Source organism: Abramis brama, assembly GCF_963993115.1.
Source record: "Abramis brama genome assembly, chromosome: 24".
Lineage (NCBI taxonomy): Eukaryota > Metazoa > Chordata > Actinopteri > Cypriniformes > Leuciscidae > Abramis > Abramis brama.
The window spans coordinates 28,317,750-28,341,994 of NC_139986.1; the positions used below are offsets into that span (position 1 = coordinate 28,317,750).

Consider the following 24,245-nt stretch of genomic DNA (forward strand, 5'->3'; position numbering starts at 1 on the left):
ACATCAGAGTAACACTTACTGGAGGAACATCAACATCTACATCAGAGTAACACTTACTGGAGGAACATCAACATCTACATCACAGGAACTGGAGGAACATCTACAGGAGTTACGCTTACTGGAGGAACATCTACATCTACATCAGAGTAACACTTACTGGAGGAACATCAACATCTACATCAGAGTAACACTTACTGGAGGAACATCTACATCAGAGTAACACTTACTGGAGGAACATCAACATCTACATCAGAGTAACACTTAATGGAGGAACATCAACATCTACATCAGAGTAACACTTACTGGAGGAACATCAACATCTACATCAGAGTAACACTTAATGGAGGAACATCAACATCTACATCAGAGTAACACTTAATGGAGGAACATAAACATCTACATCAGAGTAACACTTACTGGAGGAACATCAACATCAGAGTAACACTTACTGGAGGAACATCAACATCTACATCAGAGTAACACTTACTGGAGGAACATCTACATCAGAGTAACACTTAATGGAGGAACATCAACATCTACATCAGAGTAACACTTACTGGAGGAACATCAACATCAGAGTAACACTTACTGGAGGAACATCAACATCTACATCAGAGTAACACTTACTGGAGGAACATCAACATCTACATCAGAGTTACACTTACTGGAGGAACATCTACATCTACATCAGAGTTACACTTACTGGAGGAACATCTACATCTACATCAGAGTTACACTTACTGGAGGAACATCAACATCTACATCAGAGTAACACTTACTGGAGGAACATCAACATCTACATCAGAGTAACACTTACTGGAGGAACATCAACATCAGAGTAACACTTACTGGAGGAACATCAACATCTACATCAGAGTAACACTTACTGGAGGAACATCTACATCTACATCAGAGTTACACTTACTGGAGGAACATCTACATCTACATCAGAGTTACACTTACTGGAGGAACATCTACATCTACATCAGAGTTACACTTACTGGAGGAACATCAACATCTACATCAGAGTAACACTTACTGGAGGAACATCAACATCTACATCAGAGTAACACTTACTGGAGGAACATCAACATCAGAGTAACACTTACTGGAGGAACATCAACATCTACATCAGAGTAACACTTACTGGAGGAACATCTACATCTACATCAGAGTTACACTTACTGGAGGAACATCTACATCTACATCAGAGTTACACTTACTGGAGGAACATCTACATCTACATCAGAGTAACACTTACTGGAGGAACATCTACAGCTACATCAGAGTAACACTTACTGGAGGAACATCTACATCTACATCAGAGTTACACTTACTGGAGGAACATCTACATCTACATCACAGTTACACTTACTGGAGGAACATCAACATCTACATCAGAGTAACACTTACTGGAGGAACATCAACATCAGAGTAACACTTACTGGAGGAACATCTACATCTACATCAGAGTAACACTTACTGGAGGAACATCTACATCATCATCAGAGTTACACTTACTGGAGGAACATCTACATCTACATCAGAGTTACACTTACTGGAGGAACATCAACATCTACATCAGAGTAACACTTACTGGAGGAACATCTACATCTACATCAGAGTAACACTTACTGGAGGAACATCTACATCTACATCAGAGTTACACTTACTGGAGGAACATCTACATCTACATCAGAGTTACACTTACTGGAGGAACATCTACATCTACATCAGAGTTACACTTACTGGAGGAACATCTACATCTACATCAGAGTTACACTTACTGGAGGAACATCAACATCTACATCAGAGTAACACTTACTGGAGGAACATCAACATCTACATCAGAGTAACACTTACTGGAGGAACATCAACATCAGAGTAACACTTACTGGAGGAACATCAACATCTACATCAGAGTAACACTTACTGGAGGAACATCTACATCTACATCAGAGTTACACTTACTGGAGGAACATCTACATCTACATCAGAGTTACACTTACTGGAGGAACATCTACATCTACATCAGAGTTACACTTACTGGAGGAACATCAACATCTACATCAGAGTAACACTTACTGGAGGAACATCAACATCTACATCAGAGTAACACTTACTGGAGGAACATCAACATCAGAGTAACACTTACTGGAGGAACATCAACATCTACATCAGAGTAACACTTACTGGAGGAACATCTACATCTACATCAGAGTTACACTTACTGGAGGAACATCTACATCTACATCAGAGTTACACTTACTGGAGGAACATCTACATCTACATCAGAGTAACACTTACTGGAGGAACATCTACAGCTACATCAGAGTAACACTTACTGGAGGAACATCTACATCTACATCAGAGTTACACTTACTGGAGGAACATCTACATCTACATCACAGTTACACTTACTGGAGGAACATCAACATCTACATCAGAGTAACACTTACTGGAGGAACATCAACATCAGAGTAACACTTACTGGAGGAACATCTACATCTACATCAGAGTAACACTTACTGGAGGAACATCTACATCATCATCAGAGTTACACTTACTGGAGGAACATCAACATCTACATCAACATCAGAGTTACACTTACTGGAGGAACATCAACATCTACATCAGAGTTACACTTACTGGAGGAACATCTACATCTACATCAGAGTTAAACTTACTGGAGGAACATCAACATCTACATCTACATCAGAGTTACACTTACTGGAGGAACATCAACATCTACATCTACATCAGAGTTACACTTACTGGAGGAACATCAACATCTACATCAGAGTTACACTTACTGGAGGAACATCAACATCTACATCAACATCAGAGTTACACTTACTGGAGGAACATCTACATCTACATCAGAGTTACACTTACTGGAGGAACATCAACATCTACATCAACATCAGAGTTACACTTACTGGAGGAACATCTACATCAGAGTAACACTTACTGGAGGAACATCAACATCTACATCAGTTACACTTACTGGAGGAACATCAACATCTACATCTACATCAAAGTTACACTTACTGGAGGAACATCAACATCTACATCAGAGTTACACTTACTGGAGGAACATCTACATCTACATCAGAGTTAAACTTACTGGAGGAACATCAACATCTACATCTACATCAGAGTTACACTTACTGGAGGAACATCAACATCTACATCTACATCAGAGTTACACTTACTGGAGGAACATCAACATCTACATCAGAGTTACACTTACTGGAGGAACATCAACATCTACATCAACATCAGAGTTACACTTACTGGAGGAACATCTACATCTACATCAGAGTAACACTTACTGGAGGAACATCAACATCTACATCAGAGTTACACTTACTGGAGGAACATCAACATCTACATCAGAGTTACACTTACTGGAGGAACATCAACATCTACATCTACATCAGAGTTACACTTACTGGAGGAACATCTACATCTACATCAGAGTTACACTTACTGGAGGAACATCTACATCTACATCAGAGTTACACTTTTACTGGAGGAACATCAACATCTACATCAGAGTTACACTTACTGGAGGAACATCAACATCTACATCAGAGTTACACTTACTGGAGGAACATCAACATCTACATCAGAGTTACACTTACTGGAGGAACATCAACATCAGAGTTACACTTACTGGAGGAACATCTACATCTACATCAGAGTAACACTTACTGGAGGAACATCAACATCAGAGTTACACTTACTGGAGGAACATCTACATCTACATCAGAGTTACACTTACTGGAGGAACATCAACATCAGAGTTACACTTACTGGAGGAACATCTACAGCTACATCAGAGTAACACTTACTGGAGGAACATCAACATCTACATCAGAGTAACACTTACTGGAGGAACATCATCATCAGTTGTATGAGAGCACCATATATTAAAATTCCTCAAGCAGAAAACGCCTTGAAAAAATATCTTTTGTAAGCTTTATACTTGTAAAATGACAGATTTCACAGAATGTTTAACATCAAAATTGAACAGCGCTAATGTAATTGTAATATTTGCATACTGAACTACCGGGATTATTGTTTTTTTTTCATGATAAATTTAATATAAAGAATAATTTCATAGTTCGCAGGACAGCGCAATTTTAAAATTCATCATGTGTTAAATGCCTTACAGAATGTCAGTTAAATGTCAGAATAACAGCGCTGATGTCATTGTAATACTGAATGTTGGAGCCAGACTTGCTTTCTTTATTATGGTTTGAGTCGAATTATGATAATAATGTGTTTTGTTAACAATAGTTTGGTGTGGTTATGTTACATTTGTTTATATTCAGATTTTCTTGCTTTAATATTGTTTTGGTTTTGCTTTTCTATGAGTGCAACATGGAGGTGTGCGTTACTGAACCCGCCCACCAGCAAACAGGTGACTGCAGCACCTGTTTTATGGGTTCAATCTAACATGGAGCTCAGTTTTGTTTTGAAAGTGATTTGTCGTGGCTAGCGAGGTGCAGCCGTATATTTTCTTTGACCGCTCATTTATCCCATAACAAGCTTTGGATTATTCACTGAAAGCTCCATCACCCTCCCTGCTGTACGGTAGGACAATAAAACCACTGGAAATTCAGGTACAATTATTCACACGACATTCAATAAAAAACTTAAATGGAATGGAACGGACTCGAGGAATTATGTTTGAGCGCGTCAGCGACTGGCTGCAACACTAAGAATAGTACATAGTCAAAGAAAATAGGCTTGTGTTGCCTGCTAACCTTAGAAAGAACTTGAACATTTGGAAGAAGGAATTGTTTGCTTGAACTAAGTTGTACCCGATCATCTGCTTGCAAATCTCAACATATCGTGGGCCTGCTACTCTGCTTGAATGAACTGAAATTCGCTATTCTCATTGGACGCGCGTCTTTAAACATCCGACGTCATTTCATTGATAAAGTTTGTAGCGATCTCAGCTGAATGAACGAACAAGCCCGCACGTTGTGAATATGAAGTCCCTGATGTTTCTGTTTGAGATTTGGGATTGCAATGAGAAAATATTTGAGTTGTAAAACGAGATTAATTGAACATGGAGGAAGAGAGTCATGACAACGCTGATCAAAGTGAGAGACTGGCAAAACTGAAAGCGTATCGACGTGCAAAAATGACGAGAAAGAAAAACGAAATCATGGCATTAATGAATGATGCACAAAACGTGGAAACAGTCCAGTTAAAAATGGGAACTGAGTTTGATAAAGCTTATAATGACTTGCACAAAGTAAATGAGTCAATTAAAAGGCTGTTGTCACCAAACAATGCTGAAATTGATCAAAATGAATGGTTTTTGCCAAAAATGACTGTCATAAATGAATTTAAAAATTATGCTGAAAAATGGTTGTCGCAAACAAAAATGATTGATGATGAGGCTGAGGGGGCAGAAAATGAAATTGCAAACACTGGTGACGCTCCTGTTATGGTCGATGCTCCTGTTATTGCTGATATTGCTGCTGGTCTGGATGATATTGGTCCCAAAGACAGTATTTCCCAAGTGAAATCAAAGCACTCATGGTCATCACGGTCATCTAACTCATCCAAGTCGTCTATTGCTTCTCTTAAAGTGCAACTTGAAAGTGAACAAGTGGAACTGGCTGTTAAAGCAGAAGCTCTTCAACAGAAGCAAGCTCTTGAGAGAAGGGAAGCTGCACTCAAAGCTGAAAAGGAGGAGCTTGAGTTAAAAACTAAGATGGCTGTAAATACAGCAAAGTTGAACCTTGTGAAAGGATACGAAATGCAACACGTTGTCCCTGAAAGAATGAATCAAAATGAGAACATAGAAACTGGATTGTCTCATCAGGCAACTGGAACAGTCAACTCTGACCATCATACTTTTGATGAGGGTGCAGAACAACTAACACCTGTGTTCACACAACTGCCATTAACTTTGGAAAGGAATGCACCATACAATTTTCAACCAGTTACATCCACTCAAAGGAAACCTGCCATACCAGCAAAGGATTTATCTGTTCGTTCAAAAATCCCCCCTTTTCAGACTCATTATGCACCTTTGGATCCCAATTACGTTGCACCTGCCAGCCTACCTCCAGTAGATGGCAGTAGAGAACAGAGAAATGTTGCATCTCATCAGAATCCAAAGCCTTCTACTTCTCAAGCTCTACCAAATATTCAACATGCATATGCAGCACGTGGTGCAGATGCACGTAAAGCTGCTGACCATTTAACACTTCCACAAGATAAACAATACCAACAACCTCCAGTGTTGCAAAACACAACCAAAAGGAATGAATTTGACGATGTCATGACTCTAATGGAAAAACAAAACAAAATTACAGAAACTTTCATTACACAACAAGGTCAACACTCCTTACCATCAGTTGTAATTCCCGTTTTCAAAGGTGATCCTTTGGACTACCAATTCTTCATAAGAGCTTTTGATTATGGAATTGAAAAGAAAACTAAAAACAATCCGGATAGGCTGTATTTTCTGGAGCAATTTACAGCTGGCCAACCCAGAGAACTTGTGCGCAGTTGCCAATTCATGGATCCGGAACGAGGTTATGCCAAAGCCAAGGAACTTCTCAAAAGACACTTTGGTGATGAACACAATATTGCCACTTCATATTTGAATAAAGTGCTCAAATGGCCATTGATCAGATCTGAGGATGCAGATGCATTACAAACTTATTCTGTGTTTCTCAATGGTTGTCTGAGTGCTATGTCTTCTGTTCAGTACTTGGAAGAATTGGATCATCCAACTAATTTGAAGGCCATTCTCAGTAAACTGCCATACAAAATCCAAGAACGATGGCGAGTAAAAGCTTATGAATTACAGGAACGTAATGGCCGTAGAGCAACGTTTTCAGACTTGACAGACTTCATAACCCAACAATCTAGGATCTTGTCACATCCGTTGTTTGGAAGTCTGAATGCCACACAAGCGAGAAAACCTGAACCTGCACAGACAACAATGCTCAGAGAAAGAAGGCCCAGACATTGATTTACTGGGTTTGCAACCAGTGCGGAGCCGGTGAGTAGCAGCAGTCCTGTAACACAAGAAAATGGTGAAAGAGTGTTTGTTTTGCCGTGCAGATCATCATCTAAGCTCTTGCAAACAGCTGAAAAGCAAAAATCATGAACAGAAATTGGAATTCCTTCGGAAAAAAGGAGTATGTTTTGGATGTTTTGATGTAGGTCACATGAGCAAACATTGCCAAAGTAGGCTTACCTGTCATGTATGCTCTCTTAAGCATCCTACTATCTTGCACATCAACAAGACCAGTGTGCAGAAGAATGACGGGGCTATAGCCAATGTTCAGACCTACACAAGTCAAGCAGACATGTGGAGAGAAACTGGGGCCGGAGACACGGCATGCAAGCTTGCCATAGTGCCGGTTAAAGTCAAACTAAAGAAAAGTGACAAAGTAATTTGCACACATGCCTTTATGGACCCTGGGAACTCTGCAAGCTTCTGCACAGAATCCCTTCTGAGGCAACTGCAGACAACTGGAAAAAGGACAAGAATCTTGTTAAGAACAATGAACAAGGAAAAAGTGGTTGATACATCTGTGGTGGCAGACATGGAAATCAGTGGACTGGACAATGATGACTTCTTTGACTTGCCAGAGATATATTCGCACCCTGACATTCCTGTAAAGGCTGAAAACATCCACAATCAGGAAGATATCGCTCAATGGGAATATCTCCACGATGTGAACATTCCACAGATAAATGCAGAAATTGGTCTACTCATCGGAAACAATGTTCCTAAGGCATTGGAACCATGGCGGATAATTAACAGCCAGGGAAATGGTCCCTATGCAATAAAAACAACTCTGGGATGGACAGTTAATGGACCACTCATGAAAAGCACATGGAAGGATGTTACAGCAAACAGAATTTCTGTAGTGAAAATTGAGGAATTGCTGCAGCAACAAATGAAAGTAGATTTCCCAGAGCGCCAGCAGGTGGAGCATTTGTAGATGTCTCAAGAGGATAAAATGTTCATGCAGTTGGTCTCTAACTCTGTGAAACTGCATGAAGGACATTACAGCATTGGACTGCCCTTGAAGGATGCAGATGTGGCATTTCCCAATAAGCGCTGCCTTGCTGAGCAAAGAGCTATAAGTCTAAAGAGGAAGATGTTAAGAAACAACAAATTCTATGAGAACTACAAAACATTAATGGCTGAAACTCTGAGAAAAGGCTTTGCAGTCCGAATACCATCAGAGGAGGAGCAAAAGAGGACAAATGAAGGACGAAAGTGGTATATTCCTCACCACGGGGTGTACCACCCTAAAACACTCAAACTGAGGGTAGTATTTGATTGTGGAGCTACCTACCAAGGTGTGTCTCTAAACTCGCGACTTCTACAAGGCCCGGATCTCACCAACAATCTCATTGGGGTCCTCACTAGATTTCGCCAAAATCCTGTTGCCTTCATTACCGATGTTGAAGCCATGTTTCATCAGGTGCATGTATCCGAGGAAGACTCGGATCTCTTGAGATTCTTGTGGTGGCCTGATGGGGACTTGGACATGGCTCTTGAAGAATACAAAATGGTCGTGCACAACTTTGGGGCTACATCTTCTCCAAGCTGTGCGACTTTTGCATTGCAGCAATGTGCCAGAGACAATATTGGCAAATTTGACCCAGATGTTACACACACTGTGCTCAGGAATTTTTACGTGGACGACTGCTTAACCCCCTGGGGTCGACAATCGCGCCGGCGCGATAGGCTCGCTTTTTTTCAGTTCAGTTCAAAAGAAATTAATTTTGCTCTGTGGACTTTGATATTACAAGCAAGTTTCATGCATCAATCGATTCTGTTAAATGTGTATTATTTTTGTGTATACTCACAATTAAAACAAAGTGTTGTGCTTTTTGCCAAATAAAGAAAAATAAACGTGATGCGAGTTCTGCCTTCTCTCTGTCAGTGAAGACCATTCTGAAACGCGTCCGAAAATGAACTGTAACTCAGCGAATACTCAGTCAAACAGGCATACAGACACACAGGCATGAAGCTTGAATTATCTTCTTTTAAATGAGGTAATTTATATAAAAAACAAATATTCTCATCTTGTGAAATCTGTATTAAAAGAGAGCGATTCCAGTCGAGCTCATTAGAGCTAATTCAAATGTAATGTGACTCCGCCCACGGAGAGCGCGCGCTATTCAAACGCAAATTACTGAGGCAATCCAAGCAAACCTGTGAACGCCCCCATATCAGCTCTAGAAAACACAAGTTTAATCATATGTTGTTTACACCATCTGGCAGCGCTGTGAGGAATAATAATAATGGAAAATCTACCTCAGAGTGCGGGTATTGCAGGAGAGAGGATCCGAATATGTAGTAAGTTTTTTTTCCTTCTCAAGTTAATCGCGTTTCTGTGAATGAATGAACGGCAGCCGCAGAGATGCGCGCTGTTTATCACAGCTCGCAAAAAGCACAGCTCGTCTCTGTGTGAATGAATGATGATGTTTTAGCAAACTGTATTGCTATACTGAGTTGAGTAAAAATCGACAGAAATATGTTGAAATAAAATGTAGGCTATTTGTATAAGCAACGTATTAAACTGAAAATTAACATTTATATGCCCTAATATTTCATAAAAACAACGTTACAGTCAGGCGTTTCTGTTTGTGAATGAATGTTTCGGTTTTAGCAAACTGTATTGCTATACTGAGTAAAAATCGACTGAAATATGTTTTTGTAAATAAATTGTATTTGTATAAGCAACGCATTAAACTGCAAATTAACATTTATATTTCTTATAATAAAAATGAAAGACCTATGTTACAGACATATGAAAGACAACATTTCGTTGATTAGTTTTGGATAGATTATACATTTTTACTGTAAAATATCTGCCACCTCAAATAAGCTTTTGTTTGCCAATATTTGCTCATGTTAAATATAGTATGTTTTGTCAAAAATAAAGTTATCAAATAATCAATCAAATCCTTAACTTTGAAATATGTATGATAAAATGTATACTTTAGTTTTTACAAAGAAAGATTACACTTGAATTGTTGTTGTAATTGTAACCTTTTTAATAAAAAAATATATTTACAAGGTATGTAAACAAACTATTAAAAGGTAAATATAAGCCTATACAATTATTTCTTTAAATAATTTTTATTGTGTTTTATTAGTGACAAATTTGGGGAGAGGATAAATATTCCAAAACTGAAAATACAGTATGAGAATTAACTGCACAATTACTAGACATGTTTTCCTTGGATATTATAGGCCAATTTGCAAGCACAATATGTGGAAAAATAAAAAAGAATTGAGATGCTTCCAACTGTTGCTCTTGCATTCTTGTGGCTCAGTGACTCACCTGAATGAATGGCTAATTAAGTATGCAGGCCCCATTGTCTCTTCAGGTGTGAACCACTAAATATGCATGATCGTTGACGCCCACTCCGCATATTGCCTTTCCAAACAGAAAGTGCTTTGCAAAATTCAAATCAATGTATTGTGTTATGTGAATGATAAGGCAGGGTGATTTTCACATCATTTTGAAGAAAAAACACTAGGTGATGACATCCATTAGACAAAAGTCTTATTGGCACATATTTAGAATGTGTTTTATAGCCTTATTTCAGAAACTTTAGTTTTTAGTTTTTTCAATAACCACGCATAAACATTATTCTCTCAAAAATGCAGACATGTACATTCTTGTTGCTCACATATTATGGTAGCCCTGTTTGTGCTAAATATTGTGTAATTTTTTTTGCCATTAATATGTTTATAAGCAACTGAAAAAAGCACAAATGTCAGGGCATGTCAGAACATCTCAAGGACCCCAAAAACACCTCAGACCCCAGAGGGTTAAAGTCTGTGAATACCGAGCAAGAGGCAGTACAATTTGCAGGACAGCTCACCCAACTGTGTGCCTCAGGTGGTTTCACGCTGAACAAATGGGTTAGTAATAGCCGAACATTGCTTGCATCCCTTCCAGAGCAAAGCTTAACCCAGGAGTTGAAAGACTTAGACTTGGACAAGGATGCATTGCCTATTGAAAGAGCTCTTGGAGTTCAATGGTGTGTGCAGTCTGACTCGTTTGTCTTCAAAATCCAACTCAAAGACGTTCCATTGACAAGAAGGGGCTTGTTGTCTATGATAAGCTCTATATATGATCCTCTAGGTATGTTGGCACCTGTCATCCTCGTTGCAAAACAGGTACTGCAAGAACTGTGTGGCTTGAAGCTAGGATGGGACGACCAAATACCTGAACATCTGGAAAAAAGATGGATGACATGGGTATCCAACCTGTCTCTATTAGAGAATGTCCAAGTTAGGAGATGCTTCACACCTGAGCAGTTTGGAGGCCTCATATCTGGACAGCTTCATCATTTCGCAGACGCGAGTGAGAGTGGTTTTGGCACTGTATCTTACCAACGGCTTGTAAATCATGAGCATGAGATTTGTTGTGCCTTTATCATGGGCAAGGCCAGAGTGGTGCCATTGAAACCCATTACCATCCCAAGGCTTGAGCTCACAGCCGCTGCAATGGCAATACGAATGGACAAAGTGCTGCAAGAAGAGCTTGAACTCCCTCTGGAGCCTTCTGTTTTCTGGACAGACAGTACCTCTGTACTCAAATACATACGAAATGAAACATCTAGATTTCGTACTTTCGTTGCCAACAGAGTTGCCATCATCCGCGCAGCATCGGAAGTAACACAGTGGAGGTATGTCAAAGGCACTATAAACCCTGCTGATAGTGCATCAAGAGGTTTGTCTGCAACACAATTCTTACAATCTAAGTGGATACAAGGCCCTGCATTCTTGCAGCAACCGGAGGCAGAGTGGCCACAGTTCCCAGAGATCATATTGACACAACACGATCCAGAAGTGAAAGTGTTCACTATCAGTATTTCCACCTTGGACGAATCTGCAAAAACAATCACAAAATTCATCACTCACTACTCAGACTGGCATCGTCTACGCAAAGCTGTTGCTTGGATGTTGATGATAAAGGAAGAACTGAAAAGGATTTGCAAAAAGAAAAAGGAAAGTAAAGAGCCACTTGAAGTGAAAGGATGCAGTAAAGGTTTACTGTGTGTGGAAACATTGCAGGATGCTGAAAAAGCTATAGTGCAATTCTGTCAATCTATGGAGTACAAACATGAACTGGAATGTCTGACAAAAGGAATGACTGTGAAAAAGAACAGTCACATACAAAAGCTTACCCCTACTCTTCAAGACGGTGTAATAAGAGTCGGTGGAAGGTTGGTAAGGTCCGCAATGCCATCTGAAGCCAAGCATCCAGCCATTCTGCCAAGACACCATCATGTGACGACACTCATTATTAGGCATGTTCATGAAACTGTCGGACACAGTGGTCGAAACCTTACACTTTCACGTTTAAGACAGAAGTATTGGATACCAAAGGCCAACTCTGCAGTTAGGAATGTGATCAGCAAATGCGTCCACTGCAGAAGAGAAAGCTGTGTCAGAGTTAAACAGTACATGTCGGACTTGCCTCAAGAAAGACTATCACCGGACGAACCACCATTTACCAATGTAGGCATCGACTACTTTGGACCTTTTGAAATCAAAAGAGGACGGACTACATTGAAACGGTATGGTGTGATCTTTACATGCTTAAACATCAGAGCTGTACATTTGGAAGTCGCCCATACATTGAACGCTGACTCGTGCATTAATGCTATACGGCGATTTATTGCCAGACGAGGTATGGTCAAGACCATCAGATCAGACAATGGGACGAACCTCGTAAGAGCAGAACGAGACTTACGAGAGTCCATTCAAGATCTGGACAATTCAAAGATCCATGCCGCATTGCTCAAAAGGGGCATATCCTGGACTTTTAACCCACCCACTGGATCCCATCATGGTGGAATTTGGGAAAGACTAATAAGAACTGTCAGACGTGTTCTTAGAGCCCTGTTGCAAGAACAGGCTCTGGATGAGGAAGGATTGGCTACTTTACTATGTGAAGTTGAAGCCATAATCAATGACAGACCCATTTGCAAAGCTTCTGACGACCCTCTAGACTTGGAGCCTCTCACACCAAACCACCTCTTACTTCTCAGAGGAAAGCCTTCCCTACCACCTGGTGTATTCAGCTCAAATGACTGCAATGGCAGGAGGAGATGGCGCCAAGTGCAGTACATGGCAAATCTTTTCTGGAAGAGGTGGACAAAAGAATATCTGCCAGAGTTACAAGAGAGACAGAAGTGGACAACAAAACAGAGAAATCTTGCTGTTGGAGACATTATATTGATAGTGGATGACTCTGCTCCAAGGAACTCGTGGCTCATGGGCCGCGTAACCCGAACTTTACCAGATAGAAGGGGGTTTGTGAGACAAGTAGAGGTGCAAACCAAGACCAGCACCTTGATAAGGCCGATCTCAAAACTTGCCTTACTTCTGGAAGCCACTGACTGAGATTGACGAGCCTTCTTTCTATCTCTTTTTCTATCTCTCTGTCCCTCTCTTTTCTCTTGCTCTTTCACTTGACGTTTACACTGATTTTTTGATGAACTGATTTTTTTATGAACTGATGCGTTGCGTCTATTAAAAAAAAAAAAAAAAAAAAAAAAGGGAGTGTGTTGGTAAGCTGGATGTACATTTCTGTAAATATTATCTGTCTTCTATAGTATGTTTGTAATTGTACTGTTTTTTCACAGAACAATTGGGGGCCGGTATGTTGGAGCCAGACTTGCTTTCTTTATTATGGTTTGAGTCGAATTATGATAATGTGTTTGTTAACAATAGTTTGGTGTGGTTATGTTATATTTGTTTATATTCAGATTTTTTTTTTTGCTTTAATATTGCTTTGGTTTTGCTTTTCTACGAGTGCAACATGGAGGCGTGCGTTACTGAACCCGCCCACCAGCAATCAGGTGACTGCAGCACCTGTTTTCATGGGTTCAATCTAACATGGAGCTAAGTTTTGAAAGTGATTTGTCGTGGCTAGCGAGGTGCAGCCGTATATTTTCTTTGACCGCTCATTTATCCCGTAACAAGCTTTGGATTATTTACTGAAAGCTCCATCACCCTCCCTGCTGTACGGTAGGACAATAAAACCACTGGAAATTCAGGCATAATTACTCACATGAGATGCAATAAAAAACTTCAATGGAATGAAACGGACTTGAGGTTATCTTTGAGCGCGTCAGCGACTGGCTGCAACACTAAGAATAAAACAATAATAACCCTGCTTTTTACTAAATTACAGCTTGAACATCTAATCTAACGGCGCTGATGTCATTGTAATATCTGCATTCTAAACATGAATTGATCTTTTTTAAGCATTATTGATTGTATTATTACTGGTCTTTGCCTTTATGCATATAAATAGTAATTTATACACTGCAATGATTATATTTTGTGTGCACATTAAGTGACTGCAGTGAATGGTCTTGATGTATTATTGATGTCATGATTAATGTACAGTGTGATGAAGCCGTACTTGAACTGTTCGTCAGCGAGGAGTAGATGACACAGAGCAGCGCTGTGATCTCTCTTCTTCAGCAGAGATCGGCCTTTCTCATGGAAACCCATCGCCAGGATCAGAGCCTGAGATCGGAAGAGATGGGATATTAATGCAAGCACTGCCGTCTGTCTGAACACACACTCGTGATGATGTGCTGGAGCAATGATCATGAGAGGAAAACAGTGTCAGACTATCACTGATCACTTTAAAACCAATCTTCTGAAGGATTATACACTCATATTTCATCTGTGAGTTTCAGAAGGCTGGATGACACATTTATTAGAATAGTTTTGGACTGATACAGTAACATGAGGACGACAGGAATCACCTTCCTCTCCTCGTCGGGGATCTGGAGTGGATTTCCTTTCTGATCTGCGATCTCTAAAAACGAGGTAGTGGCTGGATCCTCACTCCCATCTGAGGGACACAGAAGTGCACATTATTTATTATTATTATTAAAATGATTTTTTATTGACCAAAAACTTTAAAGTACATAATTTACTATATATATATGCACAAACATATTACAAACTTTTATGTTAGATGTGATTCATCGATTTGACAGCACTACTATATATATATACACATACACACAAATTTATGCATTTTGCAGACAATTTTATACTAAGTAACTGACAAAAGAGGCCAACAACATTCATAACATACAACAGCAGGTTTATTTATTTATTTATTTATTATATATTTATTTTATATGCATATAACATACATGTAATATGTATAATTGACCATTTTTATCAGCATATTTCTTTTATGTATTTTTTATGTCTATTATGCAAAAAATGATAATTATGATAACTTTACTTTTTTTATATTTATTTAAAGATGTAGAAATTTTATATATGTATATACATGTATGTAACATATATAATTGACAAAAAAACTACACACACTCACACATATGTTAGTTTCTTTGTAAGCTTAGCAATTTAAGCATTATTATTAAGGTATTAGTTATTATGTTTCACGTCACAGCTTATATTATTTTGTGTATTTTGGAACTGGACTGACCAATCCAGGCCCAGATTATCTGGAATATAACACATTTTGTGATGTTCACCTCTCTCTGACAGGATCTGGAAGCCCTTCTGTGTCCTCTGCACTCCTTCATCCTGACTGCGCTTCTTCTTCTCTTCCTTCAGCATTTCACTCTTCACCTCGTCCGACGTCACTTTCACCACCATGATCGTACTGTTGTTCTTCACCTTCTGTTCATCCAGCCGCATCCCTTAAACACACACGGCCCGTCTTACAACATGCGCTGATCAATGGATGAATAAATGTTCAACTCAGCGTCAGTCGTTTACCTGGAGAAAGCTTCTTTCCAGAAAAAATCAGATTGAAGTGTTTGAATTTAAATTCCTTGCTTATCCTTAAAGCAGAAGAGGTTTATAATCAAACACAGGACACAGAGGATGAGACAGAACTGTTCAAATGAGTGAATCACTTCAGAAATGATTCACCAAGAAATCAACATTTACACTTCAGAAATTATTAATTTTGCAACACTGTTATGAACTGAACTGAATAATGACACCATTGTACTCTGTAGAACTGCTAATAGAATTGAACTGAACTGATCTTGTTTCATAATTTATGAACTTTATAGTTACTGATCTGAATCAACACAAAAACAAAACTTTACATCAGCTTTACATCACAATTGACTTGTTTCATATTTAAAGGACAAGTTCGGTATTTTACACTTAAAGCCCTGTTTACAGATCGTTTCTGATGAAATAGAACGGTTAAGATTAAAATTTGGACACATATGCTGCTGTCCCGAGAATTTTAGGTTTATTTTGCTTTCCCCCCACCTCCAGAATGGCTGCATATGTGCACTGGAACAATCCTCAGGCATGTGATTGGCCAAGGACAAAAAAGCAGGAAAATATACTGAGAGACAAAACAGCTCCTTGCCATAATCAGTGACGGCTACAAGAGGTAAGTGTTTCTCTTTTATTATGACAGACTTGTCGATGTGCTCTGATACCGAAGTGGTTTAATATAACATAATTGTTAAATGTTCTGCCAACGTTGTTAGCTGGAAACTAGCTGGCTAGCTCGCTTCTGGTCACTAAATAGATGCATTACCGGCGTTTTTACATTGTTGTCCTGATATCTGAACTATTTATTTATTTTTCAGATTGAAATTTTCTGGGCTGAGCTCCCGATAAAGTTGTCTCTTAGCGCGCTACGAAGACTCTTAAGGTATAACTTAACTGAAGGTATACCATTTCTAGGCGTGTTCCCCGAACTATGCCTTAGGAAGCTGCTTAAGATATACCTTCTAAGCTGCGTTCACACTACACGCGACGCGACAAAGTTGGGAAATGTTTAACTTCATGCAAATGAAGAGCGACTTTCACGAGCGACAACCAATAGCAGTGAAGTCAGTGGAGCACACGTGATCCGTCACTCTTCAGTGCAGCGTCTGACCGAGGCAAGATGAATGAGAAGTTTATTTTAGCAGTCAGAAACTGTCCAATAATTTATGATATGTCTCTGTGTACATACAGTAGTGCTCGTCGTGCTGACTCTGAGGCCGAATGGTTTCGTGAACTCAGAAAGACCAGTATTTGCCCATTTTCTGCAGTTAAATAGCCGCGATAGCACAGGGCACTCGCTGTTTCTCATTCATCTTTAATATTATGCATTTTATGTACTGATCCCATTTATATTTAGACTTTTCCTTCCAAAATGTTAGCTTGTAGCGGCAAGAAAACAGATTTGTTGTCTACAACACGTAACATCCGTGAATGTCACTCACAAACATTACCTAGGCAACCAGAAGTGAGAACGCCCACTAACGACCTCATCGCCAGCCACTGGCGACATGCAGCGATAAAGTCGCTTATAGTGTGAACGGGGCTTTACTTGCGACGTTAACCGGTGCTGTCCGTGGCGATGGTGCTGAACTGGCTGATATCGATGGCTCGAGAATCAATTATTCGCTCGTGCAGGGGCTGTTTATGTGAGAAAGCGGTGTTCTTTATAAAATAAGCACTTCAGAAATAGTTTAAATTACATTTATTAGGACTCATGGGATATTATAAAAAACCCAAACTATAATAGCCTATAATAGCCTTGCCGACATATTTTAAAATTGTATCATATATTGCTGCCATAATAACCATTTAAATTATTTATGTACTTTCTTCTCTTTACTATTTTTGTTCACTGAGATGGAGCTGTGATGAAATATTGTTCTTGTAAATACTTTAAAGCATTTCAGTAATAAAAGTGTACGTCATGTACGGTGCTCGGCAGTGATCAAAAAGGATTTAAACAGTGGATTTTGAATCTCTTCTTGTAAACTCGGAGATGTGGATTCAGACGGCAATTATATGGAGTCAAAATTAACGTACGACCTGTTTGTCAAAACACAGTAGGTACTAATTTGCCCTGGGATTTTTACGTGGGTTGGATGAGAAAAACACTGATATTATGGATTGGACGGCACTAAAATAACCCACTACGAGCCCATGAGAAACAATAACAGCTTCCGAATAGGACTTAACTGACAGTAGCCTATGCTTTCACTGGCATTTAAAAGCGCTCTTTAATTAAAATAAATGTATAAAAAAAAATATTATATATAATAATATAATTAAAATTCTATTAACAATCAGTGTAATGACAATTTTATTCTTTGCATGAAAACACTTGAATTAGCCTAACTGAACACTGTCTGGGTGTATTAAAACTTCAGAATTATATTCATATAGACCTGCAACAGTGATAAGGTAAAGCTAAGAGTGGTCCAGACCAACCTTCCGAAAGTATGACTTACAGAAGGTATACTTAACTAAGAACGTTTCGGGAAACACGTATTATCGATAAGGTACAGCTAAGGTGTAACTTAAGAACGACGTAGCGTTAAGAAGGTTTCGGGAAACCCAGCCCTGTCCGTTTTGTGCTGCAAACCACTTCGGTATCAGAGCACATCGACAAGTCTGTCATAATAAAAGAGAAACACCAGAGAATGTCTAATAAGGCCGTAGACGGGGAAACACTTACCTCTTGTAGCCGTCACTGATTATGGCCCCCCTGGAAACATTTCCGTTGTGTCTTTGCAGTTTGCAGTTCGTTTCCCTATTTGCTCGTGCTGTGAATATTTGCAGTGTACGTGATGTGAAATCGACAAAGTTGTTTTCTGAATATGTAGTTGTTGTGGCGTTTGCATGTGTTTTCTGAATTTGGAGGTGTTTTCTGCATATGTAGTTGTTGTGGCGTTTGTTTGTGTTGTGACCCTTCTCGACCACCATATAATAATAATAAAAATAATAATAATAAAATCTATTAAAACGTTATTTTAAGGGAATATCACACAAGTTTTCATACATGTTTTAATTTAAAAAGTAAACTTGCCAAAACAATAACACCATTTTTTTTATTTATTTTTTTAAACACCATTTCTAAAAGTAAATTTGTATTTGTGCCTATAATGTTTCTTTTTTTTTTTTTTTTTTTTGGAAAATTGTCAGCTGATAAAACCTGTGCTTCAGGGACCATATTCATATAACATCTTGGCTAAATGTAGCTCTTAACTAGCTGAGTTAGATGGTGATTAACACTAAACAGTAGAAAATCAGTCAAGTCTCCCCAGCTGTAAATGTCATTGGCTGTTAAAGTCTTGTGTTGCTTATAATAAATTGACATGTTGATAACACCTAATATTTCATAATGCTCTCAATTACATGTCGATGCATACTGTATGCCTTAGTGAGTGTGGTGGTGCTTATGGGGTGACGGTCTGGGATGGGTGAGTATGAGGCGGCGGGGGGGGGGGGGGGGGGGATATTACAGTATACTCACTACAAAAAACTAGACTACACCACTAGCTCACACAAAAATCGATGCAAAAGATGCTTTCCAACAGGTGTTTACCATTCGTTGTAAAACTGTGGACCTATTTTTCCTAACGCCTCACACCCGTACATTCTTCCGCTGAGAGCTTGAATAATAGACACTCCAGCCCAGTTGGTGGCGATAATGCACCTTTGTTTCATATTTGTCTTATCTAGCCTATCTTGCATATTTGTTTGCGATCCGCCAAAAAAAAAAAAAACAAGAAGAAGAAGAAAACAACCCCATTTGAGTTTCCGGCGGCGTAATAATACCGTACCTCACAGCACATCCAATACAAGTCAATGGAGTTGGACAAAAACTATGATAAAACCTGTTGGGGGGGGGGGGGGGGGGCGAAAGAAACCTAAAATTCTCGGGACAGCAGCATGTGTCCAAATTTTAATCTTCCGTTATATTTCATCAGAAACGATCTGTACACAGGGCTTTATGTGTAAAATACCGAACTTGTCCTTTAAGGGGCCGATCACACCTGACGCGTTTTTTTTGCAGTGAGAGGTGCCTTTTTTCAAGTGGTTTCCTATGGCAGCGAGCGTTCGGCGCACTGTTTATGCGCCTGCTGCGCCTCGGGTTTTACCGCCCGCTGAGCCTCGCGTTCCCTATCAAGGCTACAGAACTTCGACATTACGGATGTCGTATATGGGAACTCCTCTCCTCCTTCACTTCCGCTGAAATCTTATAGGCTAACGCCAGCAGAGCTGGCCAATTGACGCAAAATATGCAAATACTGAAACACCGTTGCAGTAATAATGCAAGTGCAGCGTCAATTCCCTTCAGAATCTCTCTCTTCACGCTCAAATCGTGTGCTAGAAAGCTGATACTCCAACTTACAAAAGGATATTCGCCGTCGTCGAAGGTGCGCCGGAGATACCTCTACTGTCTTCTGCATCCGATGGCGACCACTTGCAACTTATGCTCGGGCCCCATAGTGCCCCCAGACGCACCTGTTTTGCGTCGAGTGCATGGGGCTGGCCCACGCCGAGTCAGCCCTCAAGGATAGCGGGTCTTTCGAACACTGCGCAGACATGTCCCTGCGAGCTCTCAGGGCCAGGAAAGCTGAAGCTCGCACAGCAGCTGGGATCGGGCCCACTGCCGCCACCGAGCCGCTGGTGGGCCCCCCCAATCGCAGAGTCGAGGTTCGACCCCTGGTGAGTTTTCCCGACGCTCACATCCCGGTATTCTGAACCGCGGGGCGGACATGCTCTCGAGGAGCGGGATTCCTCAAGGGGAATGGAGGCTTCACCCCGGGACGGTTCAGCTGATATGGAAGCGTTTCGGCAGAGTGGAGGTCGACCTCTTTGCAACAAGCGAGAACACGCATTGTCGGATGTTTTTCTCACTGTCTCATTCCCCCCGGGAGGAGGACTCGCTGACCGTGCGATGGCCAAAGGTTTGCCTCTATGCTTTTCCTCCAGTAAAAATTTTGCCCATGGTGTTGTGCAAAATCAGGGAAGAGAAAGCGGCGGTGACTCTGGTAGCCCCGAACTGGCCGAACCAGCCATGGTTTGCGGATTTGGTGGAGTTACTTGCAGGACGGCCATGGGAGATTCCGCTCAGGAAGGACCTACTGTCTCAGGCGAGTGGATCGATCTGGCATTTCCAGCCCCGGGCTGTGGAGCCTCCACGTGTGGCCATTGCAGGGTCGCTGAGCGGGCTGGATGCGCTACACTCGCGAGCCTTGAGTACCATCGCGGAAGGGCGAGCCCCGTCCACCAGGCGTCTGTATGCCCTGAAGTCGGGAGTTTTCTCAAAATGGTGTCAGGATGTCGGCATCGACCCAGGGAGTTGTCTGTGTCGGATATTCTGCGCTTCCTTCAGTACAGGATGGACGAGGGGAGCCTGCCATCCACTCTGAAGGTATATGTGGCAGCTATCGCAGCGTTTCATCCCTCTGTTGACGGGCAGTCTATCGGTAGACATGCGTCGGTGACCCGGTTCCTTAGGGGAGATTATGCCCTGCTCGGCCGCCTTCAGTGCCGGGCTGGGATTTAGCTTTGGTCTTGGAGGCTCTGTCATGACCACCTTTCGAGCCCTTGGCTTCGATTGCCATTAAGGAGCTTTCGATAAAAACGGCTTTGCTTCTCGCTCTCGCTTCGGCGAAGCGGGTTGGGGATTTACAGGCTTTCTCTGTAAGTGAAGATTGTATTCGCTTTGGACAGGGAAACTGTAATATGACTCTCAGACCGAGGCCGGGTTATGTCCCTAAGTCGCTCAATACCCCGTTTAGAGCGCAGATTGTTTCTCTGCCTGCCCTGTCCACTGAGCCATCAACCTCTCAGGGTTCGGATGCTCAGAGTGCTGTTTGCCCAGTCAGAGCGCTCCGGGAATATATTTTTCGCTCGGCCGCTTTTCGACAATCGGACCAGCTGTTTGTGCGCTTTGGTGGGTGCAACAAGGGATGGGGGGTCTCTAAACAGAGGCTTGCTCACTGGATCGTGGACGCTATTGTTTTGGCTTATGATTGCCTGGGGCAGGAGTGCTCCTTTAACGTCAAGGCCCATTCGACTAGGGCAATTTCCTCATCGTGGGCCTGGACTAAGGGTATGTCTATTCAGGATTTATGTCTTGCGGCTGGCTGGTCTTCTCAGAACACGTTTGCCAGGTTTTACAAGTTGGATATACCCTCTGTAGCGTCTCGGGTGCTTTCGGTGAGTTGATTGCATTGCATAGCATTAAGGGAGCTGCTCTGCGCTTCGCTCATGAGTTGTTCTATGTGCTATTGTGTATGTTTTTTACTGTTGTCACCGCTATGCGTTGGCCTTCTCTTCTGTTGTTGTTGCCCTGTTGCTCGACAGTGCTAACTTCCCCCGGTTATACTGTCCAGGACATGCTAATTCTGGCAGTGTTTTGTGAGTTTGTGATTGGTCTCTTTGACCTATTAGAGGCTAGAGGTTCGCTATTGGCCAATCTCGGCCTATCAGATGCTCGCATGCTGGGGGAGGCGGTCTTGGTATTGGGTTCTTTTGTCAGTGGTTGTTATGCTGACACGGCGGAATTCTATACAAGTTCCCATATACGACATCCGTAATGTCAAAGTTCCGTAGTCTTGATAGGGAACGTCTCCGGTTACTTTCGTAACCTCGTTTCCCTGAAAGGCAAGGAACGAGACATTACGCTCGCCGCTGTGTCGCTATTGATTTAGTGTTTGTTCAATTCTGAAGGGAATTGACGCTGCACTTGCATTATTACTGCAACAGTGTTTCAGTATTTGCATATTTTGCGTCAATTGGCCAGCTCTGCTGGCGTTAGCCTATAAGATTTCAGCGGAAGTGAAGGAGGAGAGGAGTTCCCATATACGACATCCGTAATGTCTCGTTCCTTGCCTTTCAGGGAACCGAGGTTACGAAAGTAACCCGAGACATTTTTGAAATTGAAAAAAAGCAACTCCGAGTGGAAAAAGCGCCCGACGTCATCGCGTTTTTTTTCCACTGTCCAATCGAATTAAGTGAGAGGCGGGCCTTCTGTTTTAGTGATGAAAGCTACAGTTGCTTGAACGCCAGGAGAGTGCGAGGATGGAGGATAAACTTGTGGTGCTCTCGCAGGTTACCAGGAGCTTAACGACTTCACGAACCATAACGACCATAATGTTAACAGAAAGTAAATAAAGATAATAAAAGGCTGATTTGACGTTTACTTGACTGACAGGACAGCTGTTTCAGTGGTTGCCTAGTAACATAAAAAACACAGCGCACTGCTCGTTCTGTGTGATGGTAAAGTGCTGTGCACCTCATGTTTTCCAACCTGAAAAACGCGTTAGGTGTGATCGGCCCCTAATGCAGTTTGCATCATTTATTCTGTTCTTTCCCTCTTCTGTAATATGTCTGTATTGTAACATGTCACAACTCAACAACAACAACATGTAACAACTCACCGGTTCTTCAGCTCTTGTGTGGTGATGTCCAGTTTGGTTTTAAAATTAACTTTACTATTCTTTTTCTTGAAGGAAACAACAAACACAGAGTTAAGTCAGTAAACAGTTGAGTAAGAGTGAATCTGAATGCATCCCGCACCTCTCCTTCTTCTCTGGGCAGTTGAAGCTTAAGCGAAGTCACTGAAGTCTCTTTAAACTCTTTATTCCCTTCATCCTTCCTGCTGGTGTCTGACCTGAGGACCTCCAGCGATGACATCACTTCCTCCACAGTGAAGCCAGTGACAGAAGCGTATTTCACAGCCAGTTCCTGATGAGAGATGAGAGAAGCAGTTAGCAGGAGAAACAGGTGATCGAACAGGTGTTTCACACACTCACTCACTCACTCACACACACACAGTGAAGCCAGTGACAGGAGCGTATTTCACAGCCAGTTCCTGAGCAGAAGAGATGAAAGCAATTATAAGAGAAACAGGTGATCGAGCAGCAGGTCTCTCCCTCACACTCGCTCGCTCACCTGTAAGTTGCGGAGCTGCGGGTCTCCGGTGTCCGTCGTGAAGGGCTCGAGTCCTGTTGTCCTGCCGGAGGAGAGTGATCAGCCGGGCCTAGATGTGCTGCTCATCCATCGCTGCAAACCAGCAGAGATGAAGAGGATCGGAATCAAACGCGTCTGGAACTGAAACTGAAACCAGTAGCTCTTGAATGGATGGAAATCCCCTAGAAATCCAGAATATACCATTAAGTCATACACTATATACGCATAAAATAACACCAGCGAGTACACACATTTAGACGATTTATATAGATGTTATTCTTATGTGTGTGTATATGTTGTCAGTGTGATTAAATATATCGGTTGTCGAGATGTTGAGGACGTCTCACCCACTCTGCTGCGCTGCGCACACGTGATGTTGTTGTTTTCTTCCTGGTTTCTTTTTTTGTTGTTGTTGCTTTTAGCACCTCCTGCTGGACTGGGGATGAACTCTTTTTGTTAGTTTTAATTTTTT

The 24,245-nt window shown here is 41.2% G+C and overlaps 1 protein-coding gene across 4 annotated transcripts in view; it reads right to left on the reverse strand.

Moving 5' to 3' along the window:
* Nucleotides 1-24,171, reverse strand: part of LOC311075814 (NEDD8 ultimate buster 1-like) — a 34,851-nt gene extending 10,680 nt beyond the window's left edge. For 2 of the 4 annotated variants that reach the window (XM_084103428.1, XM_084103427.1), the window contains exons 1-8: nucleotides 24,121-24,165; nucleotides 23,756-23,955; nucleotides 23,381-23,548; nucleotides 23,242-23,306; nucleotides 15,809-15,873; nucleotides 15,562-15,729; nucleotides 14,812-14,900; nucleotides 14,460-14,566 (exon numbers count right to left, since the gene is read on the reverse strand). In XM_084103428.1, the coding sequence (XP_083959554.1) occupies nucleotides 14,460-14,566; nucleotides 14,812-14,900; nucleotides 15,562-15,729; nucleotides 15,809-15,873; nucleotides 23,242-23,306; nucleotides 23,381-23,497 (611 nt within the window). In that variant the 5' untranslated portion in view covers nucleotides 23,498-23,548; nucleotides 23,756-23,955; nucleotides 24,121-24,165. Of the gene's footprint in view, nucleotides 1-14,459; nucleotides 14,567-14,811; nucleotides 14,901-15,561; nucleotides 15,730-15,808; nucleotides 15,874-23,241; nucleotides 23,307-23,380; nucleotides 23,549-23,755; nucleotides 23,956-24,120 lie in introns of all 4 variants that reach the window. The other 2 variants (XM_084103430.1, XM_084103429.1) reach the window with 2 other exon arrangements.
* Between the last annotated feature and the right edge of the window lie 74 nt (nucleotides 24,172-24,245).